Raw genomic sequence first — 26,361 nt, 5'->3', positions numbered from 1 at the left:
GTGCATCAGGCCTCTAGTCTTTATAATATAAAGGAGAAGTATAGGAGAGGCTAAAAATGAAGTTAAAACTGTAAGAAGCAGTTGTCACTGACAGCTGTCGGAGGGGAAGGGGCTGGAGGTTGGGTGAGAAGGGGGAAGGGCTTCAGTCAAGAAAAAAAAAGACTCATGGACACAGACAACAGAATGGTGATTGCCAGAGGGAAGGGGGGGAGGGGTAGAAGAGAGGAGGTAGAGGAAGGTAAAGGGGGGGTAAATGGTGATGGGAGATGACTTGACTTGGGGTGGTAAACATACAATTAAAAGGTATCAGATGGTGTATTATATAATTGTATATATGAAACCTATATAATTTTATAAGCCAATATCACCCAATAAGTGAAATTTAAAAAACACACCTGTATGACTATTTTCCCTACCATATCAGAATATAGGTTTACTCTCTGGGGAGGTTAAACTAAAGAGACTCTGTACTCCAAGCATAGCAGGGAGCAGAGATACTTACTGACCACAGAAGAATTAAGTGTAGGTCTTCTACAAGAGAAGAATGAGACATTTGGCTTCCTTCTCTCCTGGGCTCTCAGAAATGCTGACAGCCAGCTTATACCTTCCAGGTGTAGGATTCCTCTCTAAGGAAAATGACCAACCCAAGGAAAGAAAACTAGTTCTTGACAGTCTGGAGTTCCCTCAAGAAAGGGCTTAGTCAGATCATTCAACAATGAAGGCATCTGGCAGTAAGCCCCACCCAAGCATACAAGAGATTCCAATTTGCTTTTAAAAAGTGTCTTATTGCCGAAACCGGTTTGGCTCAGTGGATAGAGCGTCGGCCTGCAGACTCAAGGGTCCCAGGTTCAATTCCGGTCAAGGGCTTGTATCTTGGTTGCGGGCACATACCCAGTAGGGGGTGTGCAAGAGGCAGCTGATCGATGTTTCTAACTCTCTATCCCTCTCTCTTCCTCTCTGTAAAAAATCAATAAATTAAAAAAAAAAAAAGTGTCTTACTTGCCCAGCCGGCATGGCTCAGTGGTTGAACATCAAACTATGAACCAGGAGGTCAGGGTTCGATTCTCAGTCAGGGCACATGCCCGGGTTGTGGGCTCGATTCCCAGTTTGGGGCATGCAGGAGGCAGCCGATCAATGATTCTCTCTCATCATTGAAGTTTCTATCTCTCTCTTCCTCTCCCTTCCTCTCTGAAATCAATAAAAAAATTTTTTAAATAATAAATTTGTTACTCATAAATATAAACCAACAGCCAAGAGTCATCAAAACTAAGAAAAGCCTCTACTATAAAACAGTCTAAATCTAAGAAACAGAAAGAAAACAAACATTACAGAAACAAAAATTTAAAAGAAACTATAAACCCTGGCCAGTGCTTCTAGTGGTTAGAGCGTCGGCCTGTGCACAGAAGGGTTGTAGGTTCGATTCCTGGTCAAGGGCGCCTATCTGGGCTGCAGGTTCACATGCGGGAGGCAACCGTCAATGTGTATCTCTCACATCGATGGATGTTTCCTCTCTCCTCCCCTCTCCCTCTCCCTCTTACTCTCTCTGAAAAAGCAATGAAAAAAATATCCTCAGGTGAGGACTCACAAAAAAATAAATAAACTATATTATTCTCAGAGAGTTAGAAGACATTGTAGCCATGAAACAAAAACAACAGACTATAAAAAATATTCAGAGAATTAAAAAGAGCTCTTAAAAAATAAAATCAGAAGAGAAGGACATCTCAAAAGATGGGTTGGTAGATAAGACTGAGACAATCTTAGAGAAAATAAAACAAGTACACAAAGATGAAGAAAGAAAATAAGGAGAAAAATAACTTAATTGAACTGTTTTCAATTGAGTCAGTACCATATCCATGTTGTGGCAGGCAGTTTTTCAGTTAATGTCGGTCTCGTCTGCTAGACTCAAAGCTACAAGTGTAGGGCTCATATCCTATTTTGCTCACCATTATAACCTGTGTCCACTTAGCACATAACATCTGCTCAATAAATATTTGTGAAATGAATGAATGAAGCAAAACACCTAAAATAAAATTAACGTTGTTTTAACTTTACTGGTTTACAGTTGCGTAAGAACTTTTCTATTTGTATATACTTAAATAACATTTGTCAAAAAATAAAAAATTAATGGCACCACTTTAAAATGGAACCAGAGCTCCCATGCTAGGGAAACTGCTTTGCACATGTATGCCTCAAATCTGTGCAATGTTAAAACAGGGCAAAATAACCTTTGGGCTGGGCCTCGGGCAACAGTGTGTCCCAAAGAGCTGTTTGCCAAGATAACAAGAAAGCAGTTATTATGACTACTGGACTGATGGACTACCGAAATGAGACTTAAAAACATTATTTAGAATTAACAGCATTGTTATCTGCACCAATAGAAATGCCTTCCTTCTAGTGTTCCCCTTCCCCTTCTCATATATATCCATTGCCTTTGTCTCTTAATTGAAACACTATATGGATTTTGCCTGAATCGGTGAATCCCCAATAGCTATTCTTATTGATCTCAAATAAATGCTTATTTGCCGCTCACTTTGAAAGTCCTTTTTGAAATTAACATAACACAATAAAAATAATGTAAGACAAAACCGAGGGTACATGAAACTTTGCTCCTTAAAAAAAATTATTCAAGTTTGCAAAACACTCTTCTATGATATAAGGCCTAAAAAGGAAGAAGAAGCACATTTATAAAGTCCATGTCAAAGGCAGCATGAGAAGGGTACAAAATACTTGGTCAAATGAGCAGAAATGATTTATGTTAACCAATTTTTCTAACAATATGAAAAACTACAGACATCACTGAAACTGGTTGTACTCACTATTTTCAACTCAGCCACTTCAGACTGTAGTCGAGGAGCAGCCCAGATAAGTGTAGACACAGATTCAGCCAGACCAGAATCTAGCTCCCTAATTAAGGAAAAAATTAATAAAATTTAACATTCTTTAAAACCAACCAACCACCCTAACATTTGTATGAAATATAGTGATATAGCCTCTAAAGCTATTTCACAAATCTCTCTAACTTTTCAATGACTCTGAACTTCTAGCCATTTTCATCATCCTATTTTACTTCTGGGAAAACTCAAAACTAAATGATGCACCCAAGATCACCAAGTCAGGAAGGTTCAGCCATTTCAACAGTTGTCTCTATGTTGAGATGAGGCTTCAATAATAGGAAAAAGGTCCTTGGGTATGTGAAACAGTCCCTTAGTGTGCACCCCTAAATAAGAAGACCAATATTTCTTCTTCCTCAAATTCCAGAGGTGATTATATTTAGGTCTTTGATCAGAATATCTTATTCATTAAGGTTATACAAGATGAGTAAGTTCTAGAAATCTGTTGAACAACAACTGTGCCTATAATTAACAATACTGTATTGTGTGCTTAAAAATTTTGTTAAGAGGGTACAGCTCATGTTGCGTTCTTACCAAAAAAAGAAAGGGAGGGGTGGGAGGATACAAGGACACTTTTGAAGGTGATGTTTATTGCCTTGATTGTGGTGTTTGTATACAGATATATGCATGTGTCTGAATTAATCAAACTGTATATTAACTATGTGCAGTTTTCCTATATCAATTATACATCAATAAAGGAAAAAAACACAAAAGAGCTTACTTCATAGACTGAATGAGGCCAAACCGGGCCAGCAGCAGGTCACAATACAGCTCCAAGATCTCCATGGCTTCCACAAGGTAGTCTTCCCGTATAATGTGCTCCACTCGGATCCGAGCTCGTTCATCTTTCCCAGCAGCCAGATAGTCAGCAATCTCTTTCCTTGCTTTCTGGGCCAGTTCCGCTAAGGCACAAATCCCACTCCAGTCACACAGCAGTAGTGCACTGGGCCTTGGCCTGCAGGCGGACCTCCACCCCAACAGAGACAAGTGGATGTTTCCACTATGTCCTAGCTCACTCCCTTAGCAAATCTAGTCGAGAATTTGCTACTTTGTCTAGGTGAGAATATTGTTTGTGTACCCAAAATTTCAGGAGTCATGTTACCATAGCAACAAAGTATGTCCCTTTCCCTGCAACAAAGAGATTCAATCTAACCAGATGTACCTAAATTTAAAGGATATAGGATCCCTAAAAGTTCATAGTACTTAGCCTGAAAGAGGCAATATTGGGATGCTAGGACCCAGTGATGTATTTTGGAACAGAAAAATATAAGGCAATCATGCATTACTCACTTTTTTTTTTCTCCAATAGTTTAAGACGGTTTATGACTAATCTCAAATTGACTCGTAAACGCTCAGCTTTAAATCCAGAGCCCAGCATACTGTGCTATTCCTCCTGGAAAAAAAATAAGAAACACAATGACTATTTTCAAGTTAAAATTAGTTCAGAAACTAACACCAGTTAGAGAGTAGATTATCTGACACTGTAAACTAGAGTGGTTTTCTAATACAGGTAAATGACATGATCTGATTCACATTTTTTAAAGATCTTTTTGGCTGTTGTGTGGAGAACTGATTGGGAGAGGGTATTAACAGAAGCAAGACGACAAAGGAGAGGATATTACTATGTTCCAGACAACAGATGGAAGCAGCTTAGACGGGTAGTTAGCAGTGGTGGTGGAAGAAGTGATCAGAGTTAAGGCTATTTTGAAAGCAGAGCTGAAAGAACTTGCTGATGGATGAAATGAGTACCTATGTATTGGTGTAGGACAGGGGTGATAAAAAGACAAGCAGGAAGGCCTCCTAATTCTCCCAAAAATCCCACCTTAAAACCGAAAGCTTTGCCTCTAAGATCAGGAACAAGAAAAGGATACTCTCACCACTGTTGTTCAACACAGTACAGAAGTCCTAGTCAGAGCAATTGGGCAAGAGGAAGAAATAAAATGCATTCAAGGAATAAATAAGTAAAATTGTCACTTTTTGCAGGTGGCATGATACAATATATAAAACACCAAGACTACCAGAAACAACAAACAAACAAAGCTAAGTTGCAGGATACAAAAATCAATGAACAGAAAATCCCTTGTGTTCCAATGTGCTAACAATGAAATATCAGAAAAAGAAATGAAGAAAACAATTCCATTTGCAATTGCAACAAAAGGATAAAATAACTAGAAATAAACTTAACACAGGAAGAGAAGGATCTATACACTGAAAAATACAAGTCATTGTTGAAAGAAATTGATGAAGACCCAAAGAAACGAAAAAACATTCCTTGTTCATGGATTGGAAGAATCAACATAGTTAAAATGGCTATTATTACCTAATGCAATATACAGATTTAATGCCATCCCAAAGGCATTTTTCAAAGAAATAGAAAAAAAAAATCATCAAATTTGTATGGAACCACAAAAGAGCCCAAATAGCCAAAGCAATCCTGAGAAAAAAGAACAACGCCAATTATCACACTTCCTGGCTTCAAATTATACTACAAAGTTACAATAATCAAAACAGTATGGTACTGGCAGCGAAACAGACACACAGACCAATAGAAAATAACTGGGAGCCCAGAAATTAGCCCACATATGTAAGGGCAACCAATTTTCAACAAATGAGCCAAAAACATACAATGGAGAAAGGAAAGCCTCTTCAATAAATGGTGTTGGAAAAACTGGAAAGCCACATGCAAAAGAAGGAAAGTAGACTGCTATTTGACACCACACTCAAAAGGGATTAAAGACTTAAATAAGACCTAAGGGAAAAGATGAACAACATAGACTGAAGAACAAGAACAGATCAGACTGTCAGACCTCAGAGGGAAGGTAGGGGAGGGTGGGGACAAGGGAGATAGATCAACCAAAGGACTTGTGTACTTGCATATGAGCCTAACCAGTGATCACGGACAACAGGGGGAGGGGGGCTTGCGTGTGGGAGGGTTTGGGAAGGGAACGGGGGAAGGGGTTGATGACAAATATGTGATACCTTAATCAATAAAGTAATTAAAAAAAAAAGACCTAAAACAATGAAATCCCTAGAAGAAAACATAGGTACTCAATCTACAGACCTTGGTGTCAGAGAGGCTTTTGTGAACCTGACCCCAAAGGCAAGGGAGGCAAAAGCAAAAATGAATGAATGGGGACTACATCAAACTAAAAAGCTCTGTACAGCAAAAGAAACCATGAACAAAACAAAAAGGCAACCAACCAAATGGCAAAAGATATCTGTAAACAATACCTCCAAAATGGGGCTAATAGCCAAATATATAAAGAACTCCTACCCTGGCCAGTTTGGCTCAGTGAATAGAGCATCATCAGTCGGAAGGGTCGAAGATTCCATTCCCAGCTAAAGGCACTTTCCTCGGTTTGTAGGTTCCCTTCTCGGTCAGGGCGCAAGTGGGGGGGTGAGGGGGACAACCAATAGATGTCTCTCTCACACATTGATGTTTCTCTCTCTCTCTCTCTCTCTCTCTCTCTCTCTCTCTCTCCCTCTCCCCCCCCCCCCCGCCTTCCCTTCACCCTCCCTCCCTTCCACTCTCTCTCAAAATCAATGAAAAAAATATCCTCACTCCTCAGGTGAGAAATAAATAAAACAAAATGTATAAAGACCTCCTACAACTCAGCAAGAACACAAACAATCCTATTAAAAAATGGGCAGAGAATCTGATCAGATGCTTTTCCCAAGACATACCAATGGTCAACAGATATATGAAAAGATGTTCAACTTCACTAGCTCCAAGGGAAATGCAAATCAAAACCACAATGAGACACCACCTCACATCTGTTAGGATGGCTATAATCAGTAAGACAAGAAATAACAAGTGTTGGAGAAGATGTGGATAAAAAGAACCCTCATACACTGCTGGTAGGAATGTCAACTGGTGCAGCTACTATGGAAAATGGTATAGAGGTTCCTCAAAAATCTAAAGACAAAGCTACCATATGGCCCAGCAATTCCTCTTCTGTGTATCTACCAAGAAAAAAAAATAATTGAAAACATTTATTCATACATACGTATATATGTATCCTATGTTCACTGCAGCATTATTCACAGTAGCCAAGACATAGAAACAACCTAAGTGTCTTTTGATGGATAACTGGATGAAGAAGATGTGGTGATACATATATACTATGGAATATTATCCTACCCTATGTAATAAAGCCCTAATATGCAAACAGACCGAATGGCAGAACAACCAGTTGCTATGACGCGCACTGACCCCAGGGTGGTCAGTACACTCCCACAGAAGCCGGGCTCACGGCTGGCCAGCGCAGCTGCGGTGGCAGGAGCCTCTCCCGCCTCTGCTGCAGGCAGGCGGTAAGGAGCAAGGGGTCCCAGACTGAGAGAGAGATGCCTGACTGCCGGCTTAGGCCCAATCCCACCAGCAGGCGGACATCCCGAGGGGTTCCAGAGCGAGAGGGTGCAGGCCAGGCTTAGGGGCACCCCCCCCCAAGTGTACAAATTTCGTGCACTGGGCCTCTAATTCAGCCTAAAAAGGATGGCATACTGCCATGGATGGATCCTGAGAGTATCATGCTCAGTGAAATAAGTCAGATGGAAAAGAACAAAAAAAATATATGATTTCACTCATATGTGGGATAGAAAACAACAAACATAGAAAACAAACTCACAGACAACAGTATAGTGGTTACCAGAGAAGGGGGTGCAGGGAGGTTGAAGAGGGTAAAGGTGACAGAAGGAGACTACACTTTGGATGGTGAGCACACAATTCAATATATAGATGATATAATTTAAATTGTACACTGGAAAATTATATAATGCTATTAACCCATGTTACCCCAATAAGTTTAATTAAAATTTTAAAATATAACCTCCCTCTAATTATTCAAATTACTAGTAGCCCATTTGCAGGATTCAATCCTGCAAGCGGCCGCTTCGGCCGCGTGCACTGCCGCTGCCACAGCCGTTGTGGCCACCACACCTGCACCCGCGCGCCGCTGCCGCCCGCCGCACTCCACCCCGCCCCGCCGCGCCCCGTCCCGCTGCGCTCCGCCCGTGCTTTCCCTCTGGCAGCCACCTTGCTTTCCGCTTTTCCTCCCTCTTCCTTCTAAGTTGTCGTCAGTCTTCACTCCTCCCTCCCTCAGCGTATGTAAATTAACCGCCATCTTTGTTGGGTAATTTGCATACTCGCCCTGATTAGCTGGTGGGCGTGGCCTTGGCTGGTGGGCATGGCTTGGGCGTAGCGAATGTGTGGTCAATTTGCATATTACTATTTTATTAGGTAAGATCAGCCTTTTGGGGAAAAAACTAGTGTCTAAGATCACAGAAACAGCATTAACATCTACTCGCATGCAAAGAAATAAACAAAAGGGTAAAATGTCCAAGGGGGAAAAAAGCTGTTCTATAAAATTTGACCACAGAAGTCTATTTACCAAGACTTTAACTGAACAGTAGAGTTACAATCAACAAAACCACTCTATTCTCCACCCACAAGACTTTAGCACATACCACCATGCATTCTATATGTAAACAGCACAATTCTTATTTCTCTCAACTAATTCTGAACTTGAATCTCAAAATATGTAATATCTAAACTAAAGCAAATGAACAGTAGACAAACCAAACCCAATATAAAGAAGAACACCAGGACAGTAATTATCTGCTTGTGCATACCACTAATAGAAAACATCAGATGTATTTTCCTTTTGTGAAATTGTCTCCAGAAGCTTTTTTTTTTTGCCTCCCAAAGTTTTTGTACTACATTTAGTAATTAACTGCCCAGCCAGCGTGGCTCAGTGGTTGAGCGTCAACCTATGATCCAGGAGGTCACGGTTCGATTCTCGGTCAGGGCACATGCCCAGGTTGCCAGCTCAATCCCCAGTGTGAGGCGTGGAGGGGGTAGCCGATCAATGATTCTCTCTCATCATGGATGTTTCTCTGTTTCTCTCTCTCTCTCTCTCTCTCTCTCTTTCTCCCCCCTCCCCTTCCACTCTAAAATCAATAAAGATATTTTTAAATCCTATATAATAAAAGCCCAGCAACTGAATGGCGGAACGACCAGAAGGACTGGTCAACCAGTCGCTATGACACACACTGACCAACAGGGGGCAGACGCTCAACACAGGTCAGTGCACTCCTACAGTGGGAGCGCCACTCAAATGACCGGGATGAACAGCTGCTACCGCAGCGGGAGCAGGTTCACAGCCGCTCGGCTGAACGGGATGAGCAGTGATCCCACAGCGGGCCGATCTCTGCAGCCCACGCCCCCCACCAGTGCACGAATCCCGTGCACCAGGCCTCTAGTAATAATAATAATTAGCCAAGTTCCAGTACACAATAGCGTTTATATGTCAGAATATCTGGGTACCGTGATACTGAATTATGTACAATCCAGTCAAGAATGTATACTGATTACCTGCATGTCAGACAATGGCTAGCTGCTGGAAATAAAAAGATAAATAAGGCAACAGCATTATTTCACAGATCTAAAACAAATACTCCAAAAACATATATGGAACCAAAAGAAGACCCCAAATATCCACAGCAATCTTGAGAAAGAAGAACTAAGTTGGAGGTATAACAATCTAATCTAATAATAGACAAATATGCAAATTGACCGCACCTTCGCTACACCAAGCCACGCCCACCAGCCAAGCCACGCCCATCAACCAATCAGGATGAATATGCAAATTATCCAAACAAAGATGGCGGCTAATTTGCATATTGCGACAGCGTAGAAAGAAGCCAAGAGCTGCAGAAGGGAGCAAAGCTGCAGAGAAGCAAGCAAGCCAGGGGGGAGGAGAAGGGAGGAGCGGAGGCGGGGCTGGGGGAGAAGGAAGTTGAGCAGGAGGGGCCGGGGGAGAAGGAAGTTGAGCAGGCGGGGCCGGGGGAGAAGGGAGGAGCGGAGGCGGGGCCAGGGGAGAAGGGAGGAGCGGAGGCGGGGCCGGGGGAGAAGGGAGGAGCGGAGGCGGGGCCAGGGGAGAAGGGAGGAGTGGAGGCGGGGCCGGGGGAGAAGGGAGGAGCGGAGGCGGGGCCAGGGGAGAAGGGAGGAGCGGAGGCGGGGCCGGGGGAGAAGGGAGGAGCGGAGGCGGGGCCGGGGGAGAAGGAAGTTGAGCAGGCGGGGCCGGGGTAGAAGGGGCGGGGTCGGGGGAGAAGGGAGGAGCGGAGGCGGGGCCGGGGGAGAAGGGAGGAGCGGAGGCGGGGCCAGGGGAGAAGGGAGGAGCGGAGGCGGGGCCGGGGGAGAAGGGAAGAGCGGAGGCGGGGCCAGGGAAGAAGGAAGGAGAGCGGGCTGGCGGAGAAGTTAGAAAAGTAGGGGGGCTGGCGGAGATCGCGGGGCGGGGGACAAGGGAGGAGAGCAGGCAGGGTGGGGTAGAGTGCAGCAGGAAACCCTATTGCAGGATTTTTCCTGCAACGGGAACGCTAGTACCAGATATAAAATTATACTACAAAGACACCTTAATCAAACAGCCAGGTACTGGCAGAAGAACAGGCATAATAGACCAATGGAACAGAAAAGAGACCCCAGAAATCGACCTAAGCCATTACACTCAATTAATATTTGACAAAGGAGGCAAGAACATACAATAGAGTCAAGACAGTCTCTTCAATAAATTAGTGTTGGGAAAATTGGACAGATACGTGCAAAAAAAAAAGAAACTGGATCACCAACTTACACCATACATAAGAATAAACTCAGCCCTGGCCAGTGTGATATTTCTATATTGCACAAAAAGTGGTAAAATATTAGCTCTAAGTACACTGTGAAAAGTTAAGTATGTCTATTGTAACCCCTATAGTAAAACGTACTATACAAAACATATACTAAAAAATGCAACAGATTTTAAACTGGAACTCTCAAGTGTTCAAATAACCCAAAAATAGCAGGGAAGCAGAAACAGAAATGAAAAAAGGTACAAACAAGACAATAAAATGATAGGCCTATGTTCAAGTACACTAGTAATCTATAATAACAAAAGGATAATATGCTAATTAGACCAGTCGTCCTTCCAGATGAAGCCAGGGCTGGAGGGAAGCTCGAGTCCCAGGTGCCTGCAGCGGCCAGAGGGAAGCCAGTGCCGGCAACCAGGGGAAGAAAGGTCTACTCTTGCACAAATTTCATGCATCAGGCCTCTAGGTATATAAATAATTAAATAGAGCCCTGGCTGGTGTTTCTCAGTTGGTTGGAGCATCATCTCATACAACGAAAGGACCAAGTTTGACCTGCAACATACCATCACTACCCCAGTCGAGGCAAGTATGGTATGGGAGCAACAGATCGATGTTACTCAAATCAATATGTTTCGTTCTCTCTTCCCGCCGTTCCCCCCCCCCCCCGCCCCCAGTCTCTCTAACAACAGCAACAAAATCAATGAACATGTCCTCAAGTGAGGATTAAAAAAATAATAATTATGCCCTAGCCGGTTTGGCTCAGTGGAGAGAGCATCGGCCTGTGGACTGAAGGGTCCCAGGTTCGATTCTGGCCAAGGTCACATGCCCGGGTTGCGGGCTCGATCCCCAATGAGGGCCATGCAGGAGGCAGCCAATCAATGATTCTCTCATCATTGATGTTTCTCTCTCTTCCTCTCTGAAATCAATGAAAAATATTTTTTTTAAAAATAATTATTATTATTTTTATGTTCGGCCTCAGTGGTTGAGCCTCAAACCATGAACCAGGAAGTCATGGTTCGATTTCCATAGCACACGCCTGGGTTGCGGGCTCGATCCCCAGTAGAGAGTGTGCAGGAGGCAACCTATCAATGATTCTTTCTCATCAATGATGTGTCTCTCTCCCCTTCTCTCGTCCTCTCTGAAATCAATTTTTAAAAATACTTAAAATAATAACTAAATAGAAATGGTGTAAATACAATTAAAAGACACAGATTGTCAGAATGGCCCCCCAAATGATCCAACTATACTGTTAACAAAAAACTCACTTCTATATAATAATATAGGTAAGTTAAAAGTATTTTTTTAAAAAAAGGTATATCATGCAAACACTAATAAAAAAAGGCTGAAAGTCTGTATCTTTTGACCTCTCCACCCATTTTGGTACAAGCTTCCAGTTATAAAATAAATAAGTAATGAGGATATAATGTATAGTGACTATAGCTAATACCATATTGCATATTTGAAAGTTGCTAAGAGAGTAAGTTTTAAAAAAAAAATCTGTAACTATGTATGGTGACAGAAATTAACTACATTTACTATGGTGGTCATTTTGCAATATGTATAAATATCAAACCATTATGTTGTATACCTGAAACTAGTATGTCATTATATGTTAACTAGAGGCCCAATGCATGAAATTTGTGCAAGAGTAGGCCTTCCTTCCCCCAGCTGCTGGCACCAGCTTCCCTCTGGCACCCGGAACCCGGGCTTCCCTCGCAGCCCCAGCTTCACCTGGAAGGACGTCCGGTCTAATTAGCATATTATGCTTTTATTATTATAGATTATACCTCAATAAAAGAGAAAATTGGAGGGACTATATTAATGTTAAACAAAGTAGACTTCAGAGCCAGGAAAAAACAGGAATACAAAGGAACATTATATATTTTTTTGTCCCCAGAAATGTATACACATATATTTTTTGATAGTTCAATAGATGGTTTCTTTCTTTTCAGATTTAACCAACTGGAATAATTATTCAAAATGTGTACACATTTTTTGGGACACCCTGTATAATGAAAAAAGGGTGAATTCACTAAGAAAATGTAACAATCCTAATAGTGAATGTACATAACATTCACTATACATGACACAACTTCAAAATACATGAAGAACTGACAGGTAGAAAACTAGAAATAAACAAATCTCTAATTATAGTTGAAGACTTCAAAGTACCTCCCTCATAATTGATCAAGCTAGCAGACACCAATATCACCAAAGATGTAGAAATGAACACTACGAACAACTAATTATATCTCACTGGCATTTACAGAACACTCTACCCAACAGATCAATGCACATGAAACAGTCATGAATATAGACCATATCATGGGTCATAAAACAAACCTTAAATAAGAACCGAACACTACCACCAACTGACTGAATCTGACATTTATAGAATACTCCACCCAACACAGCAATGCACACAGAGCATTCATAAATACAGACTATATCCTGTGAATAAAACAAACCTTAAATTAAATAGAACTAAAGTCATAGTATGTTTTTTTAACCATAATACAATTAAACTAGAAATCACTAGCAAGAAACGTAACAGAAAATTACCAAACACCTGAAAATTAAACAACACAAATAATCTATGGGTCAAAGGGGAAGTTGCAAGCATAAAAATTGTTTTAAAGGTTTGAACTGCAAGAAAATAAAAATTAAGCCCAGTTGGCATGACTCAGTGGTTTAGTGTCAACTTATGAATCAGGAGGTAACAGTCTGATCCCGGTGCCAGAGTTGATGGCTTGATCCCCAGTGTGGGGCATGCAGGAGGCAGCCAACCAATAACTCTTTTTCTCTCTCTCGTTCCCTTACTCTCTGAAATCAATAAAAATATATTTTAAAAAAGGAAAATCTATATGTATATAAAAGCCTAAGCAACTATTCGACTGTTTGACCAGCAACTATGATGAGAGCTGACCACCAGGGGGCAGACACTCTGACCAATAGGTTAGCTTGCTGGGGTCCCACTAATCGGGACTGGGCGAGATGGGCTGGACACACCCTGGAGTCCTCCCGTGGTCCCTCCCCAGCCCCAATCGTGCACTGGCACACCGGGCCTCTAGTTAAAATATAACATCAAAATTTGCCAGGCCTATGTTGCTCATTGGTTGAGCATTGATCTATGAATCAGTTCAATTCCTGGTTCAGAGCACATTCCTGGGTTTCCGGCTTGATCCCCCTGGGTTTCTATCTCTCTCCCTCTCCCTTCCTCTGTGAAATCAATAAAAGTATATTTAACTATATATATATATATATAAAACATCAAAATTTGTAAAATCTAGCTAAAGCTTGGGGAGAAATTTATAACACTAAATGTTTGTATTAAAAAAGAAGGTCTCAAATTAGTAACCTAAGGTCCACCATAAGGAACCATAAAAAGAGCAAAATTAACCTAATGTAAACAAAATAAAACCAAGGCAAGCCCCAGTCGGTTTTGCTCAGTGGATAGTGTCAGCCCACTGACTGAAGGGCCCATACCTCAGTTGCAGGCTCGATCCCTGGCCTTGGTCAGGACATGTGTGGGAAGCAACCAATTGATGTGTCTCTCTCACATCCATGTTTCCTTCTCTCTGCCTCTACCCGTCCCTTCCACTCTCTCCAGAAAAAAAAAATCAATGGAGGGAGAAACCAAGATGGTGGCATAGGTAAACACCTAAACTGCTGTCTCGCACAACCATTTCAAAACTACAACTAAAAGACAAAATGGACATCATCCAGAACCACAGGAAGGCTGGTTGAGTGGAAATTCTACAACTAGAAGGAAAGAGAAAAGCACACTGAGATTCAGAGGAGCTGCAGAAGGTAGAGGTACCGAAGCGCGTGCGGAGAGGGCTGGCAACTAAGTATGCAGCTGGCTTTCTCAAGCGGGAGGGAGATAAAAGCTCCCGACGGCTCTGAACTCCAGTTCCGAGCGAGACTCTGGGGACCTAGACTCATTCGGGGAGAAACTGGACTGTCAGGAAAGAGAAAAGCACACTGAGACTCAGAGGAACTGCAGAAGGCAGAGGTACCGAAGCATGCACGCGCGCGGAGAGGGCTGGCAACGAGTGCGTGGCTGGCTTTCTCAAACAGGAGGGAGACAAAAGCTCCCGATGGCTCTGAACTCCAGTTCCGGGCGCGACTCTGGGGACCCAGACTCATTCGGGGAGAAACTGGACTGTCTGGCAGCAGGCGAAACTCGAGGGCTGCTTTCTCTGAGGTGCTTGCAGCGATTACCGCGGGACACTGAGACCCAGGGGCCTCTCAGGGCAGGGCTGACGGGAAGCCATTGCTGTCTGCTCCACCCTGAGACTCCACCCCATCCAAGCTGAGCACAGAGGCTTTTGCAAGTCTTGTCTCATAAGGGTGTCTCCAGCACAGAAGTTCTCCCAGCGTAGACACAGCTGATCCTCACAGCCAATTGGCCTGGAGGTCAATTCCTCCCAGTGATACCAAACAATCAAGGCTTAACTACAATAAGACTGTGCACACAGCCCACAAAGGGGTGCACCAAGAGTATCCACCTCAGGTAACTGGGGAGGCCGAGCCACTGGGCCCTATAGGACACCTAGCACACAAAGCCACTCTATCAACTTAGGGAAGCAGCAAAAATGCGGAGACAAAGAAACAGGTCACAAATGAAAAAAATGGAGGAAAGCAAACGACTGGATATAGAGTTCAAAACCACGGTTATAAGGTTTTTCAAGAATTTTCTAGAAAAGGCCGATAAATTTAGCGAGATCCTCGAGGATATGAAAAAGGACCAACTAGAAATTAAGCATACACTGACTGTAATAAAAAATAATATACAGAGATCCAACAGCAGACTAGAGGATCGCAAAAATCAAGTCAAAGATTTGAAATACAAAGAAGCAAAAAACACCCAACCAGAAAAGCAAAAAGAAAAAAGAATCCAAAAATATGAAGATAGTGTAAGGAGCCTCTGGGACAACTTCAAGCGTACCAACATCCGAATTATTGGGGTGCCAGAAGAAGAGAGAGAGCAAGATACTGAAAACCTATTTGAGGAAATAATGACCAAAAACTTCCCCCACCTGGTGAAAGAAATAGATTTACAAGTCCAGGAAGCACAGAGAACCCCAAACAAAAGGAATCCAAAGAGGACCACACCAAGACACATCATAATTAAAATGCCAAGAGCAAAAGACAAAGAGAGAATATTAAAAGCAGCAAGAGAAAAACAGTTAGTTACCTACAAGGGAGCACCCATACGACTGTCAGCCGATTTCTCAACAGAAACTATGCAGGCCAGACGGGAGTGGCAAGAAATACTCAAAGTGATGAATAGCAAGAACCTACAACCAAGATTACTCTACCCAGCAAAGCTATCATTCAGAATTGAAGGTCAGATAAAGAGCTTCACAGATAAGAAAAAGCTAAAGGAGTTCATCACCAGCAAACCAGTATTATATGAAATGCTGAAAGGTATTCTTTAAGAGGAAGAAGAAGAAAAAGGTAAAGATAAAAATTATGAACAACAAATACATATCTATCAAGTGGATCTAAAAATCAAGTGAATAAAAAATCTGATGAACAGCCGAAACCGGTTTGGCTCAGTGGATAGAGCGTCGGCCTGCGGACTCAAGGGTCCTGGGTTCGATTCCGGTCAAGGGCATGTACCTTGGTTGCAGGCACATCCCCAGTGGGGGGTGTGCAAGAGGCAGCTGATCGATGTTTCTCTCTCATCGATGTTTCTGACTCTATCCCTCTCTCTTCCTCTCTGTAAAAAATCAATAAAATATATTTTTTAAAAAGTACAAAAAAAAAATCTGATGAACAGAATAAACTGGTGAATAGAATCGAATCAGGGGCATAGAAAGGGAGTGGACTGACAATTCTCGGGGGAAAGGAGTGTGGGGGGTGCGGGAAGAGACTGGACAAAAATCATACACCTATGGATGAGGACAGTGGGAGGGGGGGTTAAGGGCAGAGGGTGGGGTGGGAACCGGGTGGAGGGGAGCTCTGAGGGGGGAAAAAGAGGAACAATTGTAATAATCTGAACTATAAAGATTTATTTTAAAAAATCAATGGAAAAATATCCTTGGATGAGGATTAACAGCAACAAAAAACAAGGCAAAAACTGGTGAAATGGAAGAGAGTAAAAATAGAGAAAAATCAATGAAACCAAATGCTGTATGTTTGAAAAGATCAAGAATTTTTTTATAAATCTGACAAAAACCCCCACAAACCCACAAATTATCAGTATCCAACATAAAAAAAAAGGATATCACTACAGATCCTACAGGCATTAAAAGGGGACATTATCACCAATTTATATCTATAATTCAACAAAGACAAAAATGACAAACCCCTTAGAAACTCAATTTACCAAAATTCACAAAAGGAAATAAAAAATATAATTTGTCCCATATACATTACAAAAATTGAACCTAAAATTAAGAACAATTCCACAAGAAAATCCAGGCCCCAGTAGCTTCTCTATTAAACATTTAAGGAAATTCTATCAAACATTTTTTTAAATAGCATCAATATTATATGAACCTTCATAACTCATAAAGCTGGTATGAGAATTTAAAGAAAATGTGTAAAGAATTTAGAACAGTGCCTGGTACACAGAAAGTGTTATGTGTACACAAGCACTATTTCATTTCTATTCAGTCAACAGACCCATAATCAAAGGAAAGGTCTTGCTCATCATCTAAAGATTAGCTGATAAATTCACTTTTATGTGTTTTAGGCTAAATAAAATGTTGTTGGTAAGCTTTGCATCCTTCCCCCTACTTTAATTTTTTCAACCACATTGGAGAACTTCAACTGTATACAATCAGTATAACTCCTGTATAGCCTATAATCACTATAGGTTTCATTGTTATTCTCACACTGCCTACCACAGTACTTAGTACAAAGCTGTCACTCATTTATTATGTTAATTAGTAGGAAGTTTAACTTAAAATAACTTTTTAAAAATTCCACTAACTTACATAATCTAGTTTTTACAATGTTGTAATCATGGGCTCTGAGCACCACCGAATCCTTTTACCACTTAATATCACATCTGTTACAGTCTTTAAAACCTATTAATGACTGCCTATATTCCACTGCATAATCATTTTTTAAAATATATTTTAAAAGGGAGAGGGATAGAGAGCTAGAAACATCAATGAGAGAGAAACATCGATGTGAGAGAAACATAGACCAGCTGCCTCCTGCACACCCCCCACCGGAGATGTGCCCGCAACCAATGTACATGCCCTTGACCAGAATCGAACCTGGGACCTTTCAGTCCGCAGGCCGACGCTCTTATCCACTGAGCCAAACCGGTTTCGGCATGCATAATCATTTTTAATTAATTCCTCAACCTTTTGATGTTTGTCATAAAATGCTGAAATTAGTTTTCATGTGCTTACTACTTTTCCTGTATTTTAAATTTTTATTAGACTATACTGTTTCCCAGTTTCATTTTTAAATCAGAATAGGCTACATGTAATTGAGAGTGATTTTAAAAGAATGAGAGCTTAAATTAAGTAGACTAGAGTTGGGGATTCTGGAGTTCCTGATCATTTAGAAGGCAGAGCCACAGGAAGACAGGAATTAAAACAAATAATTTGGACAAATCAGTAACACAACTTTAAAAAAGAGAGGGCTTAAACCAGGTGCCTTTAAAATGTAATACTAATATTGAGGCTTCAAAACACTTTTATTCTCTAATAAAAAGAAATACTGCCCTTTGTGGTTTGGTTCAGTGGATAAGCATCCGCCTGCGGACTGAAGGGTCCCGGGTTCGATTTGGGTCAAGGGCACATTGCCAGGTTTCCAGCTCAATCCCCAGTAGGGGACGTGCAGGACGCAGCAGATCCATGATTCTCTCGCATCATGGATGTCTCTCTCTCTCTCTCTCTCTCTCTCTCTCTCTCTCTCTCCCTCTCCCTTCCTCTCTGAAATCAATAAAAATATATATATTTTTTAAAAAGATATACCAAGTCCTTCTATCCCAGAAGATGCGGTTCTGAGGACCCCGTAAAACAAAACAAAAAGCAAATTTCCTGTGGGCTATTGGTTTGTAAGTACAGAAATCAAAAGGTTCTACTTGGGGGAGTGGAGAGGGTGCACATATATCAACAATTAGTTTATTAAATACTTAACAGTATTTATAAATGAAACAAGATTGGCCCTTGTAGGGGAACTAACTCAGAAATGAAACAGAGCTCCAGCGTCTGGGAAATGTTGGGCTCCTGGTTTAACCTTCGGTGATTATTTACCTCTCTGCAGCCTCAGGCGTGGCTGACTCCCCAGAAAGCCAGAATGCCGCCCAAACGCCGGGACCCAGGAATGAGGCTAATGAATGGACAGAGTGGGGAAAACTGCCTGACACTATCTGTTAACTTAGAAATGCATTGTTCTTCCTGGTGGTCTATGCGACTTACCCACCGTTTGCTTTTACTACTAAACCCCTACAAAAAAGAAACCCTGTCCCGGGAGGGTGTGGATTTCTTCCCCAGCAGCCACCACCGGGAACACACAGCTGCTCGGCCCACGCAGTAAGTTTCTCCTATGAAAGCGCTTACCAATCTGAATAAGCCCCTACGGGTCATTTCTTCGGAATCAATCCTGAATGTGGACTTTTGGGACTTTTCCCCCAACAGCCCAACATGGGTTGTTGTTGAAGCTGGATGAGGGAATTCATTCTACTCTTTACTTCTGTTCTGCTTGACATTTTCGCAATTCAAAGTTAAAAATAAAGACGTAAGCGTAACAGAAAAAAAATACAATTCCCAATAAGCGTTGAGACCAGCTCTTAATGTTCCCTTTACTGCTCCAGAGAGTGAACATGGCTCTGCTGTGTCTTTCCTGTCACCTAATTATTAAACAGGAGACGCTCTCGTCTCCCGTTCCCTGGGAAGTTCACGTGGGTCGAGTTCAGCGCCCCGGAAGAGGAGCGGGGCCAGGACAGGGCCACCGGCTCCTCCCAAGCTCTCCCATCCCACGGCGGGGCTCTGGGGACGGGGGCCGCGGCCGCCGCCGGCTTCAGCTAAAGAAAAAGGCGACTTCCTCCAGCCAAAGGGGCCCCCGCTCCGGGCCGCCCAGAACCAGTGCAGGAGGCCGCCGGGCTCGAGGCGGACCGACCCTTCGCGGACACTGGAGACACAACCTTCCCGAGGTCTTTCCGAGCCCGAGGACCTGGGGAAGGGACGCCGCTTTTCGGTGCCGAAAAGTGCAGACCGAGCCCTTTCCCCGACGGGCACCGGAGCCCGGGCCGCGGCGTTTCCGCCCCCGGGGAGAGACGCCTCGGGACAGACAGGGACAACAAGAAAGTTTGGCGGCTTCAAGGATCCCGGACCGGAGATCCCCCAAGCAGCCCGCGACCGTGTCACGCCCCCGGCCCCGCGCCGCAGCCCCTCGGGCCTGACCTCCGGCCTGACCCCCACATCCACTACCCTTCCCTTTCTCCTCACCAGCCACGTCAAGGCCCTTTGAACCCGGGGCTGGGGACTTCTGAATCCCGGCCGCAGCGCCAGGAGGGAAACAAAGACCCTTGGCGCAGGGGGTGCCAGACTCACCGGACCGAAACCAGGCGTGAACACGGCACAGACGGACTCCGGAATCAAGCTCCAGCATCCAAAATGGCGGCTCCCTCGGCCTCAGCACAGCCAACGCGGCGGAGGGATCCGCGGGCCGAGCCGACGCGCTCTCCCGCCCAGCGATTGGCTGAGCGCTCGCGCTCCCGGCCGGTGAACGTCGGGACTCCACGCCCGGCTCCCAGAGGAACCAGCGCGGCCGGGGACTACTTCCCGCGGCGGAGGCTGCGGCGTGCTGCGTCCCGTCACGCCCCCTGAGTACGGACCTGAGTCACCTGCGGGGCGCGCCGGGGGTTCCGCCGCTCTCGCCCGGTGCGCCGCGGAGCTGGCCTCGGGGTTCGCGGCGCGCACCTTGTTCCGGGTGGTTCCGCTCCCTGGAAAAACCGGCTCAGTCCCGCCTTTCACCCAGATGTTTGCTCCCTTCTCTCGCTCTGAGGGCGGGTCTTCCTTCGAGTGGAACAACCGAGCCGATTTCGACCCTTCACCTGCTCGTCCGGCCCGTCACCCTCCCGGGGCGCCCGCCTCCTCTCCGTTTACGCACGGACACCCCTGCCCGGCTCCTAACCCCGATCGGAAGGCTCTTCCAACCAGAACCTCTACCGTCTGTCTGATTTCGGGGGTGTCTTTCCTCAGCACCGCATTCTCGGGGAATTTACCTTATCTCTGGGTTCAGAGGAAACTTTTTCACTTCGTTTTCTTTGTTTCCAACTTTAAAACTATTCTTTCTCGGGTTAGCGTAGGAAGGGGCTGGCTGGACTCCAGGCTCCGGGAAGGAGGCGTCCTGCCCCCTGCCGTAGAGGCTGCCTCGACCGACTCCAACTTTGTGGTTCGCGACGTTGCCATGCGGTCATGTGATAGGAATGAAACTACGCGTTACCGTGTGAGGTTTACAGGAATTTAGAAATAATTGCCTTTATAACACTGAAAGTATTTCTAAACAAAACCAGGTTCCAGAAACTGGAACTTCATGGTATTTGGTTCCTTTTAAATGTGGGGGGGGAGGGGGTGCAATAAATAAGTGCATATATAAATTAAGCCGTCTGCAGTAAGATAATGTCATTAAAAAAATAAAAGTGAGGGCGAACTGCTCGAATTTAGAGACTTAGAGACATAGCAACCAAATGTAATGTGTATGGATCCTGTTAGATATGGATTCAAACTAACTAAAAGGTATTTTTGAGACAATTGGTGTAATGGTTATAATGTAGTTGAGACGCATGGTGAACTATGTAGAAGTGACGGGTCATGGTGTCTGCAACTTACTTCCAAATACTTAAGAAAACAAAGTGTGTGTACCTGTGTGTGTACATGTATGTGTACGTATACTAGGCTATCTATATCTACATGGGAAATGATAGTTTTCTTCCAGAAACTACTTGACTAAGCCAATGTCCCAACAATAACTATATTCTGATTCTATTCCTCATTTAATTTAAAAGAATGAAAGGGACTGAATTCAATACCTTCATTTCGGTTTTTAAAAGTATAAATATGTTTATTGTTTTACTAACAGGGTACAATAAAATGAGAGACCTATGTAACACTTTCCATGCCATTATTACTTTTTTGGAATATATATTATTCCAAACTTACATATTGCTATATTGGTGGCCTTTAGGCTATTGCCAGTATTTTGCCTCTAAAAGCAATGCTGCAATGACTAGGTATTTGTCTGCATGGATTGTACTTACTGAGTAAATTCCCAGAAGCAGAAGTACTGGGTCAAAGGGTAGGCATATTTTTAATGTTAAGAGATAATGCCAAGTCGCCCTTCAAAGAGGAAGTGTCAGTTTACACCACTACCACCAATGTATGAGAGTTCCTATTTTTCCATGCCCTCAGTAGCACATTGTGTTTAGATGACTTTTGGAATCCTTGACATTACTGCCACTTTGTTCAAACAATGAAAGTAAAGATGAGTGAAAAGTGTCTTTGAGCCCTGTCTTGCTAGAAATGACATGATTCATTTAGAAAAATTTCTTCCTGCTCAGCAGTGGCTTGGATTTAGCAATCATCACCTGTGTCCTGCCCTTTCTAATTATTTAGATTCTATAATACATCAATGTGCATTCAAAACAGTATCTCTGTCCCTAGGTGAACAGACCAGTTTTATTCAGATGCCAAACATATGCCAAAACAAACAAACAAAAAAAAAAAACCTGCCAGGACCGGTTTGGCTCAGTGGATAGAGCGTCGGCCTGCGGACTGAAAGGTCCCGGGTTCGATTCCGGTCAAGGGCATGTGCCTTGGTTGCGGGCACATCCCCGGTGGGGGGTGTGCAGGAGGCAGCTGATCGATGGTTCTCTCTCATCGATGTTTCTAGCTCTCTATCCCTCTCTCTTCCTCTCTGTGAAAAATCAATAAAATATTTAAAAAAAAAAAAAAAAAAAAAAAAAAAAAAACCTGACTCACACTGTTTCACTTGAAAGTCCTGTTTTGCTTTAGGGTAAAGAGTAACACACAACATTTCTTTGTTTAATTAACCAGTGACACTTTTTTGTGAACATTATTATAACTAGTGGCTGAAACTAACTAAAACCTGCTTGAACCCAGAAAAATAGGAGTCCATAACAGGTCTACAGACAAAATCTCGGGCCTGTTTTTGTACAGCCCCTCCAACTAAGGATGATTTTTACATGTTAAAGGGTTGCAAAAGAAAAGGGAGGGTGGGACGGGATATGTGACAAAACCCTATGTTGCCCACAAAGTCTAAAATATTTACTGTCTGGCACTTTACAGAAAGCACTTGCTGACTCCTGCAATAGAAGAAAGTATTACACATTGTGTAAGAGAGAAGGGAAAGATGATGGGCAAAGAGTAATTTGCCTTTTTTTTTTTTTTAAAGTACTAACATTTAGAAAGGGGAAAATCTCAGAGAGCTTTTAGGCTAAAGAATATAAAACATAATAGGAACTGCTCTAGACATCTATCTTCCTAAGACCTAAGGAAAAAAAAAAATCAAGAGCATTTTTTAGAGGATCTATGGAATGATTCTTCAGATAACATTACGAATTAGGGCCATACACAAATATTAACTATCTCTGCCATTTTGCTGTTTACAGGGTACTTACAAACACATCACCTTAATTTGAGGCTCACACATCCCTATGAAGCAGATGTAGATCAGAAATGATTTTTAGTTATTATAGGAGGAAAGTTGAGCTGAGAGCTGTAAAGTCACCAATCCAAGGTCAACAGTATAAATTCCAGGATCTAATCTTGAACCCAGATCTTGAGACTTGATTGACATCATATACTTTCAGCCTCCTGCTCACCCCACACGGGATTGAGTCTGCAACCTGGGCAAGTGCCCTTAACCTGAATTGAACCGGGAACCCTTCAGTTTGCAGGCCGACGCTCTATCCACTGAGTAAACCGGCTAGGGCTAAATCAGTTATTCTGATTTGGGTTCACATATTTGGGTTTTAATGTCACATTGTTTCATGATATTTATCATTGTAATCATCTTAGAAAACTTTATTTTTCCTTAAATGAATTCAAAGGAATGAAAACATAATTCTAAATTTTAAATATAAACTCAAAAGTTTATCTCCTTAAAATATGAGGTTCTTATCAAGACTGTATGACCAATAAAACCCATGCCACCCAATTAAAGACAGCTTCTTCTGTCCAAAAACAAACATACAAACAAAAAAGACTGATACTGGCATGACAGACATATAGATAAATGGAATAAAATTGTAAGTCCAGAAATAAACCCCATACATTTGTGGCCAATTGATCTGTCAACAAGGATAAGATAATTCAATGGGGGAAGAGTAGACTTCAACAAACAGTGCTGGTAAGACTAGATACCCACATGCAAGAATAAAGTGGTACCATATTTCCTCACACTTACACAAAGTTAACTCAAAATGGATCTGAGAAGAAACAATAGGTGTAAATCTTCATGACTATTTCTTAGAAATGACACCTAACTCACAAGCAACCAAAAAATATATACATTGAATTTCATATAAATACAAGACTTTGGTGCTTCCAAGGAGACTCTCAAGAAAGAAAAAAGACAGCCTACAGAATAGAAGAACATTTTTGCAAACATATCCTAAAAGGGTCGAATATCCAAAATATTAAAAAACAACTCTTATAAAACAAAAATAAAAAGACAACCCAATTTTAAAAGGGGCATAGAATTGATATAGACATTCTCCAAATGGTCAAAAGCACATGAGATGTTCAACATCGTTAGTTATCAGGGAAATGCAAATCAAAACTGAGATATCACTTCACACCACTGTGATGGCTATAATGGAAAAAGACAAGTGTAGCCCAGGATATGGAGAAATTGGACCTCTCATATATTGTTGGTAGGTATATAAAATGATGCAGGCACTTGGGAAAACAGTTTGGCAATTCCTTAAAAAGTCAAACATAGCCCTGACCGGTTTGGCTCAGTGGATAGAGCGTTGGCCTGCGGACTGAAGGGTCCCAGGTTCGATTCCGGTCAAGGGCATGTACCTTGGTTGCGGGCACATCCCCAGTAGGTGTGCAGGAGGCAGCTGATCAATGTTTCTAACTCTCTATCCCTCTCCCTTCCTCTCTGTTAAAAATCAATAGAATATATCCTTTTTTTAAAAAGTCAAACATAGAGTTACCCTATGATTCAAAAATTCCACTCCTGAGAAAATTAAAAACATATATTCACATAAAAATTATACACAAATGTTCACAACATTATTCAGAATAGTCAAAAAGTAGAAACAACATAAATATCCATCAACTGATGAATGGGAGTAACATGTGGTACTGTATATCCATACAATGGAACGCTATTATTTGGCTATAGAAAGGGATGAGATACGGACACTATGATATACTATAACATGGATGATTCTCAAAAACATTATGCTAAGTCAGTGGTCGGCAAACTCATTAGTCAACAGAGCCAAATATCAAACAGTAAAACGATTGAAATTTCTTTTGAGAGCCAAAAACTGACTTTTGCACATGGGCCACAAAGTTTCAATCGCACTGTACATGCGCGCCCGCACGTGGTATTTTGTGGAAGAGCCACACTCAAGGAGCCAAAGAGCCGCATGTGGCTCGAGAGTCTCAGTTTGCTAACCACTGTGCTAAGTGAAAGGAGCCAGACTCAAAAGGCCCCATATTGGATGATTCCATTTACGTGAAATGTCCAGAATAGGCAAATCCACAGAGACAGAAACTAGATTAATGGATGCCAGGGGTTGGGGGTGGGGGAGGGAGGAAGAATTGGAGAGTAACTGTTAATGTCTATGGAGTTTCTTTTTGAGGTGATGAAAACATTTTAAAATTAGATACTGATAATGTTGCACAACCTTGTGAATATACTAAAAACCACTGAATTCTATACATTTTAAGCCCAGCTGATGTGTTTCAGTGGTTGAGCATCAACCTATGAACCAGGAGGTCACAGTTCAATTCCTGGTCAGGGCACATGCCCAGGTTGTGGGCTCAATCCCCAGTGTGGGGTGTGTAGAAGGCAGCCAATAAATGATTCTCTGTCATTCTCTCTCTCTCTCTCTCCTTCCTCTCTGAAATCAACAAAAAAAAAAAATACTTTTAAAAAGGATAAATTCCATGGTATATGAATTATATCTTATTTAATACATTTTTAATCAAGTCCTTTAAGTTATCCTACCAATACTATTGTAACGTAAAGCCCTAACAAGGTCATTGTAGAAGCCAATAAATATAAAACAGCTTAGGAAAATATTTAAAGGGAAAGTTAATATAAAGTGGCAAAATAATAGCATACCTATCTGAGTAGATTGGGAAAGTAAAATTAAAAAAATCCATGATTAATGAAAGTCTTTGGGTACAGAACAAGTGTAGATGAGAGTAGAGGAAAAATAAACTAATTTTTTTTTATAATTTCCCTTATCTCATTATAACCCTGAATCACAACACCTGAGGCAGTTCTAGAGCACAGGAAGGTTATTAAAGTAGCATTATTATTTGCAACTCAAGGAGATAGAACAAGGTGCCCAGCTTTACACAATAACTTAATGATGAAGCAAAGACATTTCATTGGAGGCTTTCTCGTAATGATTTGCCTGCTAGCTCTTTCATATTGAAAATATCAACTGCCCGGCCGGGCGTGGCTGAGTGATTGAGCATCGACCTATGAACTAGTAGATTGTGATTAGATTCCTGGTCAGGGCAAGTGCCCAGGTTGCAGGCTCGGTTTGGGGCAGGGGGGTGTGCAGGAGGCAGCCAATCAATTATTCTCTCTCAACATTAATGCTCCTCTCTCCCTTTCTCCCTCTCTCCCTTCCTTTCTGAAACCAATAAAAATATAT

The 26,361-nt window shown here is 42.4% G+C and overlaps 1 protein-coding gene across 2 annotated transcripts in view; it reads right to left on the bottom strand.

Moving 5' to 3' along the window:
• Window positions 1-20,910, bottom strand: part of IST1 (IST1 factor associated with ESCRT-III) — a 30,449-nt gene extending 9,539 nt beyond the window's left edge. Inside the window, exons 1-4 of one of the 2 annotated variants that reach the window (XM_079800331.1) lie at window positions 20,716-20,910; window positions 4,182-4,284; window positions 3,613-3,793; window positions 2,817-2,904 (exon numbers count right to left, since the gene is read on the bottom strand). In XM_079800331.1, the coding sequence (XP_079656457.1) occupies window positions 2,817-2,904; window positions 3,613-3,793; window positions 4,182-4,269 (357 nt within the window). In that variant the 5' untranslated portion in view covers window positions 4,270-4,284; window positions 20,716-20,910. Of the gene's footprint in view, window positions 1-2,816; window positions 2,905-3,612; window positions 3,794-4,181; window positions 4,285-20,041; window positions 20,651-20,715 lie in introns of those variants that run through there. The other variant, XM_079800330.1, reaches the window with a different exon arrangement.
• Window positions 20,911-26,361: the final 5,451 nt, after the last annotated feature.

The sequence above is a fragment of the Cnephaeus nilssonii genome (assembly GCF_951640355.1).
Source record: "Cnephaeus nilssonii genome assembly, chromosome: 20".
Classification (NCBI taxonomy): Eukaryota; Metazoa; Chordata; class Mammalia; order Chiroptera; family Vespertilionidae; genus Cnephaeus; species Cnephaeus nilssonii.
This window is presented reverse-complemented; position numbering and strand designations above follow the sequence as displayed.